This window comes from Phalaenopsis equestris, unplaced genomic scaffold, assembly GCF_001263595.1.
Source record: "Phalaenopsis equestris unplaced genomic scaffold, ASM126359v1 Scaffold232752, whole genome shotgun sequence".
Taxonomy (NCBI): domain Eukaryota; kingdom Viridiplantae; phylum Streptophyta; class Magnoliopsida; order Asparagales; family Orchidaceae; genus Phalaenopsis; species Phalaenopsis equestris.
The window spans coordinates 57,712-67,913 of NW_018250714.1; the positions used below are offsets into that span (position 1 = coordinate 57,712).

General features: G+C 34.2%; 1 protein-coding gene across 1 annotated transcript in view; it reads left to right on the forward strand.

The window, feature by feature from the left end:
* LOC110038387 (ruvB-like protein 1) overlaps positions 1-6,749 on the forward strand; it is a 42,577-nt gene extending 35,828 nt beyond the window's left edge. The window contains exons 11-12 of the mRNA XM_020743209.1: positions 6,181-6,250; positions 6,344-6,749. Coding sequence (XP_020598868.1) covers positions 6,181-6,250; positions 6,344-6,433 — 160 coding nt within the window. The 3' untranslated portion in view covers positions 6,434-6,749. The remainder of the gene's footprint in view (positions 1-6,180; positions 6,251-6,343) is intronic.
* The last annotated feature ends 3,453 nt before the right edge of the window (positions 6,750-10,202 follow it).

Here is a 10,202-nt window from a genome sequence, read left to right on the forward strand (position 1 = left end):
CCACTTGTAGAATGAAACTTCTTGTTCTTGGGCCTCCTATTCTTTTTATCATCTTGATTCTTGACTGGAAGAGCTCCTTCGACGGCTCTTTCTTGCCTCATTACACGCATCTGCTCTTGTGCTTGTAAAACACTTAAGAGTTCTATCAAAGTAATCTTTGACAGATCCTTCGTGTTTTCTATGGTGGTGATAGTAGCCTCAAATCTTTCAGGCACTGTTACAAGGATTTTCTGAACAATCCTTGAATCTTCCAGAGAAAAACCCAAAAATTTGACACGATTTGCTATGTTGAGTAGTCTGTGAGAGCCCTTCTTTATGGTTTCTGTCTCCATCTTTTGCAATTCAAAGTCACGAATCAAGTTTAGCACCTGCATCCTTCGAATTCTTTCATCTCCTTCATACTCGGATTTGAGATAATCCCAAATCCCTTTTGCCGTTTTCAATGACATGATACGAGTGAAGATCGTAGAGGAAACTGTAGCAAACAGGCAAGCTTTTGCCTTGGACTTCTTTGTCTTCTTCTCCTTTTGTGCTTTAATTTGTGTTACGGTGGGATTTTCAGGGAGAAGAGGAATGTCAGTCTTCTTTCACTGCTTCCCAGAGATCCAAAGCTTCCAAGTACGTCTCCATGCGGACTGCCCAGATCCGGTAGTTGTCTCCGTCAAACATTGATGGAGCAACTGAGGAAAAACTAGCTTCGATATCTATTTTCGCTCAAACTCACGCACAGATCCCTTAAGAAGAGAGCTCTAATACCAAATTATTGGTTTCTTGAACCAAATTATTGGTTTCTTGAAATGAGAAAGAAGAGAAAATTTAAGAGACTTGTTGTAGATTTAAAGGAAAATTAGAACCACACCTTTTGTGTAGCCTTACAATATTTTAAACTTGGAGCTAATAACAAACTTCTAAGAAAAGACCTAAAAATCAGCCAAGAAAGTAACAAGAAAAAAAATTCAAGAAAAAATAACAACCAACTCCTAAGATTAAGGAACAAACTAAATTCAAATAAACCTAGACTCAATAAGCAGTCCTAAGCATGTATTCCAACAGTTGCAGTAGTAAAACAATGGGCGCTAAAAAAACTTGAAAGAGTTCTAAATTATTTTGTTTATATCATACAATCGTGGTTTCTTAACACATTGTGAGGATTGTTCCCTTGAAAAAAGCATCCATTCAATGCATTTGCAAAACTATGTTTCTATGGTGCATTTACATACATACCACACAATTCTTATGTACTTACATATTTGTATGTCTTCTTTTTTGGCTTCTTCTTGAAGTATCAAAGAGTTATGGCGTCTGATAGGGAAGTTGAAAGAAAGCATGGAACTTAGAAAAAACTGCTGAAAGACTCTTATATCCTATACAGTGCATACGGTTCTTGCGGGGCCGATTATCAAAAGGCGGGCGTTCTCAAATTTCACTCCAGATCTCACCCCTAGAGAGGCTTTCTTTGCAGAGCCGAGGAAGTAGCGGGTTTAGGTCGAGGAGAGAACGACTCTGGTGGGAAGAAACTGAAAGGGGGAGTACGTGGTTCTTTTTATGCATCAGTGGGGTAAGTCGCATAACCACAGATCCAGAATCTTTCTCCAGATCTCGCCTCGCCATTGAGGGATCGTAGCATCTGCGGCTTCATTTAGGACTTGTTTGTAATCCTCACAGCCGCTGATCCCGTCGATGCCTTCTTCTCGTTTAAGCTCCTGGCGACTTTCTCACTAGAGAAAAGAGGGGGAAGAGGAGATAAAAGAATGGATCGGGGCAGCAGGGTAAAAAGAATAGGCGAAACGCCGGTTGCGGGGTATAGCCAGCGGCTGGCTTTTTGTTGAAATCCGACCGCGCGGCTCACTCAAAGCTCCCCCGCCGCTGTGCCAAACAGACGAAACAGCGGCAGCTTGCCGCGACGCTCTCCCACAGTCCCGCCAAACGGACCTTTAATTGAATCATCCACCAAGGAACAATTGAAGTTCTGAAAAACTCTTGGGAGGTAATTCAGAACAACACATCAACTTCGTGCACACTAAAGTAATATATCTTTTTCCCTTTATACTAGTAATGGGAGATTTAAAACTTGGTTTATAGATTTATGAGCCTATGATTGGAGATATCACTGCTCTAGTCAATTATCAAAAGGCTTTTACATCTAAATCGAACTTGCAAAGAGATCACACTAAAAAATTGCTAGAAAAGGTGACGCAGAACTCTCTCAGGATATCACTCTTTCTTCCGTTTTATATGTTTCACAATTGAATTTCAATTTAATTTTTATCAGTAAGCTTACTCATACTATGAAACATGGAACTAAATTTTTTGCAAACTCATGAATTTCATGTGGTTGAGTTGGGGAAGGTGATTGGCAGTGCTGTAATGCATCAAGGCTTATTATACCTGATTAATGAAAGTCTCTCTCCAAACACACTATCTTCAATTTTTTTCACCATTCTCTGAGTATTAAGTATATGTCTGTCGAAAAATAGGTCATGTTATGGCATTGTCACGTTGGTCATTCTAATTTCAACTATGTTGGAACTCATTTGTTTATCAATAAAAAATTTAGCGTTCATCAATGTGAGATTTGTCAACTTGCCAAATACACTAAAAATTATTATCTAGTGACCTAGTATTCCTCACACCCTTTCTCCATTATACACAATGATATTTGGGGACCTTCAAAGGTGAAATTCTAAGTGAGGCTAGATAATTTGTCTCATATATTGATGATCACGCTAGAACTATTTGGGTATTCCTAATGATGGAGAAATATGAAATTATTTAAAATTTTCCAAATCTTTCATGACATGATTCAAAATCAATTCTAATGCAAAATTTAAATCCTTAAAATTGATAATGGAAAAGAATATTTCAACTTTATCTTTAGTTCATATATTTTGAAAGTTTTAATTATTCATGAGAGTTCATTTATTGATACATCACAACAAAATGAGATAATAGAGAAAAAGAACAGACATCTCTTTGAGGTTATCCCGCTCAATTAAGATTTCTCATCAAGTTCTAAAATATTTTTTTGGGGGAAATAATTTATACTGCAATATATCTTATCAATTGAATGTCTAATCGGGTACTTCAAAACACTACTTTATGTTTTGATGATTATCTATCTTCACATTAGAATTTTCTCTCTTATTATACCACTGAAAATCTTTGGGTGCCTATCCTTTGTTTACATCCATTTCCCAACGCGTACTAAACTTGATCATATATCTATTAAATGTATTTTCCTCGGATATGCCTTCAACAAAAAAGGGTATAAGTGCTACTCTCTTTTTACCAGAAAATACTGCAATGCTATGGATGTCACATTTTTTGAAAATTAATCATACTATCCCAAATTTGATGTTTAGGTGGAGAGCACAAATGATCATTAATTTTGGGATGCACTTGATAGCACCTACACAACAACGCCATCTACTATTTTTCCTACTCTTCATTCTGAATCTCCTGCCCTTATTGAGGATATCTAACCAATCCAACCTGAAATCCACAACAAATAACTTCGTGTGTACGCCAGGAGAAAGAAAAATTTTGAGTAGGTAGAAGAACATACAATGGCAGAACTGCATAAACCAAAATCCAAAGCTATGGTTACCTTAAAATTCGGGTGAGGAGTCTAGTACTCGTGAGCTATCCCTTTCCTCTTCTGGTGCTGATGGTGAGGAAAATTGTACTAGATACACATGTCAGGAGTATGTAGCGTATAGAATGCCATCCACAACCTATAGAGTGTTTATATCTTTTCTTGATCGTGTGCAGTTTCTTAGACCCATTCAGGAAGCTCTGGAAAATATAGAATGATGGAAAGCGGTTAAAGATGAGATTCAAGCACTAAAGCATAATGTCACATGGTTTTTTACTAAACTTCCTCGAGATAATAATATAGTTGGTCACAACTGTGTATTCAACATCAACTACAAAGCCGATGGTAGTATTGAGAGATTCAATGCTAGATTTGCTGCAAAACGTTTCACACAAGCATATAGGATTGACTATCAGGATTCCTTCGCACCAGTTGTCAAACCGAACATTATCATAGTACTTTCAGTAGCAATTAACAAGGAAATAGGACTACATGAACTTGACATAAAAAATGTTTTCCTGAATTGAGATATGGAAGAAGTGTACGTGAAGATGCCACCTGGATTTGAGAATGATTCCAAAAAAACACTTGATATGTAAATTCATGAAGTCTCTCTATGGGCTTAAGCAATCACTGAGGTTCTGATTGAAAGATTTGCTAAAATTATGATATCTAATGAATATTTTCAAAGTCAAGCTGATTACACAATGTTCATAAAACATGCACAGGGAGGTAAGATTGCTGCATTGATCGTATATGTGGACTATGTAATTCATATTGGTGACGATGAAAGGAAATTCTTAAAATCAATGTAGTGTTTACAACTGAGTTTGAAATCAAGGACTCGGGAAACATGATTTATTCTGTAGATATGGAGGTATCAAGGTCTAAGAAAGTTTGTTATATCATAAAGGAAATATATCCTAGATCTACTGAAGGAGATGAGAATGATTGAATGCAAACTTACTGAAACTCCAATGGAAACGAACAAGAAGTCTTACAGGGGAGGAGAAAGTATTCCTATGGATAAGAGAAGATACTAAAGATTGGTAGGAAAACTCATCTATTTATCACATATCAGACCATATATTCTATACTCTGTCAGTATAATGAGTCAACACATGAACAACTCAAATGAAGAGCATTTAGAGATGATTTACATGATTTCGAGGTTTCTCAAAAAGACTTCTGGTTATGGATTAATTTTTGAGAAAACCAAAAAATAAAGGTGGAAGTCTAAACACATGCTAGTTATGCTGGGGAACTCGCTGAGAAAAAAATCCATCACTTGTTACTGCTTTAGTTTATGGGAAAATCTGGTTATATTGAGAAATAAAAAGCAACTGTTGTTTTTAGAAGCAGTTCTAAATCAAAGTATAGAGAAATCTTCTTGAAAATTTGTGGAGGTATTTTGATGCAAAAGTTGTTGAGGGAAGTGGGGTGTACCTCCAATAGGCCTATACATAATATTTTGTGACAACCTAGCAATTATCAGTATTGCCAAGAATCTTGTGCATCATTACAAGATCAAGCATAGACCCTTCATCTCTGAAAATGTTAATTGGAGAGTTATAAAGCTAAGGTACATTTCGATGTGCAATGTCTTCATCAAAGCTCTCCCTTTAAGCACTTTCTCAGAGTTCAATACCAAGTTTGGCCTCTACAACATCTATAACCCAACTTGAGGGAGAGAAATTTGAAAAGATCTAGTTTCCCACTCTCTCTATCATGTGGTTCAGCCACTAGCTTCCAAAACAAAATTACTCTATCATGTGGGTCGGCCACTAGCTTCCAGAACAAAATTTGATTGGGGTTATTAGCTTAATAAACTCTTGATTAATTTAATTCCTTCATATTCTATGTTATTTTATTTTTATTTCAAAATTGTTTTATTTCTTAATTTGGGATAGATATATTTGGTTAGTTTATAAATAAGGAGGAAGGAATTGATTTCCCTATATATTTACCCTGCTTGAGAATATTGTAATTAGCTTTTCTTTCATCCCAAAACCCGTTTCAACAATATATATAATGTAAACTCCAGTGAAGAGCACAAGAGTAGCCATGAGGTGTAGAGATACTTGTTCGAAGAAGGCTAAGTAGGACACACACACAGACACACACACACACGCACAGACACACACACACACACACATAATGTAAACTCCAGTGAAGAGCACAAGTGTGCCATGAGCTGTAGAGATACTTCTTCAAAGAAGGCCAATTGGTAGACGAACGCTATCAGGCTTGCGAAGGAAAACCAAAATCAGAGGGTATCAGAATGCATGGCAGCCTACCCTTCTCCCGACTAACTTTCTTATTCTTATAATTTAGTTATTGGTTGTGTGGGTGATCCCATTTTATCACATCTGTTGCATGTTGAAACTTTCGAGTTAAAATCCGTCCAAACTTTTCTTCTGAAACTAGATTTGTCATTTTTAATTTAGATCGAAGTCAACAAATAGCTTTTATGCTTAATTGCATGCTTCCTGTAATAATTGCTTGCTTATTATATTGATTCATTACATCTAAATCTACATCGCATTTATCAAGCACTTAATAAAGTCAAATATTACAATATTCAGGCATGCTATCCAGTTGATGTCACCAGCTAGCATTGTGGCCAAAACAAATGGAAGAGAGAAAATCTGCAAGGTATCAAAATCTATTGAGCATCATTATTCCATTTTTTTTTGTAATATCAGTAATTTTTTAGTCTAATAAATTGTCTCAAATTAATTTCACCAGGCTGATATTGAAGAAGTTGCTGCTCTTTATCTTGATGCCAAGTCTTCCGCTAGACTTCTTCAGGAACAGCAGGAGAGATATATTTCCTGATGTTCCATTAACTGGTCTTGTTTACAACAAAACCCAAGTATTGAAGGCATTGCCAAAATCAGTCATTCTCTTCAGCTTTCAGTCTTCATCTGGTTTGCACTGCTTTAGGTCTTGCTGAAATTGACAATCTTTTGAGAAGGAAATGGAACAGGTTCTGCTGCCAGCGAAATTTGGGGGTTGGGCTTTGATGTTGGGAATGGAAGGAAGTGGAATACAAATGATGAGATTTTGATTTGAAGTTATTCTTTATGAACTTTGAAGTTGGAACGAGTATTTATCGTTTTGGTCAGGTTTTGTTCTATTAGCTTAATTATTGACATTTTAAAATTTACTTCCAGAATTCTGTAAGTAAATTTTAGTTTTCTTTAGTTTGGTTAGAAATTGTTTATATAAATTATTTATTGCGAGTTTCGATGAATACATTATCTCGCCATTAACATTATGAATGCTCGATTTCTTTTTTTTTCATTTTTTTAAAGAATTTCACAATATATATCTGCACGTAAATTTAATATGTAAATTTTTAAGGATAATTTCATGTACTGTATTTAAATATTGTTATTTATAAAATAATCATTAAGATAATATTTATATGTTATCGAATTGCGTGTCTCAATCAAATTACTGAGAATTACATAAAAAATTAAAACTATGGGATGGAGAATCTATGTTGCACACGTTTGTAGTCAATAAGAGTAGTGTAGTCAGACGTGTATCCTAAATTTTGCAGGCATCTTAAATTTATGAACAAAAAAAGCTGAAAAATATTTATTAAATTAGAATAAGAAAAGTTTAAAATTTTGGAAAGATTTGCATATATACAACTTAATTCTTATGAATTTATATATCTAATGCCAAAATTTTATTTTTTTCATATTTGTCATCTTGGGTAAGTATAAAAATGAAAAAGAAATATTTTATTGATTTGATTTATATATTTTGATGTGATATGAAATATTTGGGAGGCGTAAATAAATTTAAATATAGGGGTAAGATATGTAAATACATAAGGATTCAATGGTGTGCACGTAAACAATTAACCCTCCAAAATTTATTAAATAAAAGTTTAAATCTTAAAATATAAAGTGATAAAACCTAATAATGTATCTTGTGAGTCAAATTCAAATGTCTTCGTCCTTCGATTTGCTTCGATTTCGCTGTCCTCCATTTCGGTCTTACCCTTGAGAACTTCTCTAGGCTTAGTGCTTCGCTACTACCTGCCAGCCTTGAATGCTTCGTTGCATTGTTGGTTCACAACCCATACTCTTTTCCTCTGCTTAACGATAGGCGACTAGCTAGGGATTCGACTTTTGAGTTTGGGCTATCATATTGGCTCTTTAGTCTTTAAGTCTCTCTGCAAACAGCAAGTGACGCCTCTCGATAGTGACCGATTACAATTACATACTCATATCTTCTCATTTATTATTCCAAAAATCAAAATGAAACAAATTTGAGTGAAAAATCTAGTTTTAGGTTGAAATTAAGAATCCTCTAATGTTTTGCAAACTTTTATTTAGTTCATGCACATTTTTTTCTCCATATAGATTACATCCCTTCTTTGATGTCATTTCTACATATTGATAGTTTTAGTTAGAAATCAAATTAATTTTTAAAGTGAAAATGTCAAACTATTTTTTCAAGGTTAGAAAGAAGCGACCACCCCAACCCCAAATTACATTAACCTAAATTTCCTTGTTTTATTGTGGCCAACATAACTTAGTAAGATTATGCTAATAACTTCATTTTGATACACCTCTTGAGGAGTACAAATTAATATTCATACATATATGTGTCTATAACAATGTTTGTAGATGGTGTCTACTTTTTGAGCATGACATTACGCTTAATCAGTAGTGAAACTTTTTTCTGACAAATTCTTATTTAACTCATTCAAATAGTATATAACTTCCTATATATTGTTGTATAATTTGTTCTTGTGAGCAGACATAATTTGAAATTTACAATTGCATTCATTTTAATGTCATCTAAAATACATCTTATGTCTATTGTAAAATGCTTGGTAAAGAAAAATGAGTTCTACTGGAGATGAATCTAGACGTAGTGATGTTTCAACTAACTTAAACATAGAAAAAAATAAGCCATTGTGGAATCTTGTCACTAAGCAAGGATAATCAGATGAAGGTAGAGTAAATATTGCTTTTAAATGCAACTATTTTGCTGTCACTTATAAATGATAGTTTTTAAGAGTAAAAGCTCACCAACTTAAATTGGTGGTCAAGGAATGTAGCATATCGTGAGAAAGACAAGATATGTGAAAGAGAAAATAATTGGTGACTTTTGGTCAGATATAATTGAATATATTCTATCTTTTATTGATCCCATTTATCACATTCCTTGAGCTGCAGATGTAGATATTCCATGCTTGCATTTATTTTTTTTGATGTGGGATAGAATATTATGTAAAATGAAAGAATAAATATATAAATCACCTAAATCTATTTTTTTTTTATTTTAAAGACATATTTCTTTTATTTCATTAAGTTAGAATCACCTAAATCCAAATTTTTGTTTTTTTTTATATTCTTGGAATATATTCAAGTAAGTAATGATTGAGGAAAATCATCAACATGTTTCCCATCAAAGAGATTTGAAAATTTCAAATAAGAGAAAAGTTTGTTAGAAGCATTATTTTCCAAATGATAAGGAAAGATGACGGATAAATATGGATTTAGTTTTTTTTTTTGATATTTAGATGAATTTTGAATCAAGAGTCTTTACGTGATATGAGGAAAATGGATCCAAAGATGTGGTGGTTGATTCATAGAGTTTCAATGCCTTTACATCAAACTATACAGCTTCTTGAATAAGTTTCCTCCTTGTGTTCTAAGAGAAATTAAAGCACTTATTCATTAATGCAATTCCAAAAACTGATTCCAAAGTCCATTTTAGGGGAAAAAATGAAGGAAGAGTCACTAGTTTTCAATTCCAATGGTGTCTCACTCTAAAAATTCTGCTAGATTTGAAATTTTCAACCGAAGAAAGTTCATCAGTTTCGATGCGCAGAAGTTACATGATCAAGTCGAAGAAAGTTCGAAGAAAGTTCATCAGTTTCGATGCGCAGAAGTTACATGATCAAGTTCTTGTGAAGAAGAGGCTAATCAAAGAAAGGGTGTTTGTGAATCGAGGATTCAACGAATCGAATACTCGGGTAGAAGAGATTATTGCGCACAAACGCTGGGAAGTGCTTTGCTACACTACTTCCCCCGTAGTTGTTTCTGTGGTGAAAGAGTTTTATGCAAATTTTCATGGAATCAACCAAGGATTTGTCTAAATGCGAGACATGTTTGTGCAATTTAGTACTTGAAGAATAAACAAGATGTTTATGATTGAAAATGTGCCTATTTTCTACTACGCTAACTTTAGTCCTACGAGAGATAATATGAATGAACTCTATCGACACCTTACAGATGAAGATATGAATTGGGAGGTCAGAGTTGATGGAAATGTAAGATTTTATTTATCATTGTTAAATCCTACTTCTAAGGCATGTCACTTCTTTTTTGCATAGAAATGACTTCCCACCATGAAAATCAGTAATTTAAATAAAGAGAGTGTTATTCTGACCTATTGTATTCAAACTAGAAAACCTGTTGATATTGGTGCAATAATTGTGAAATTGGTTTTGGGTTTGATTGTCAATGGATTTGCAACTGGACTGGGACATCTATTCACCATTTTCCTACCTTGCAGCTAATCACAAGTATCTTATGAGAGTTGGGAGAAAGGGCTTCTTCCTTGGAAGCCGATG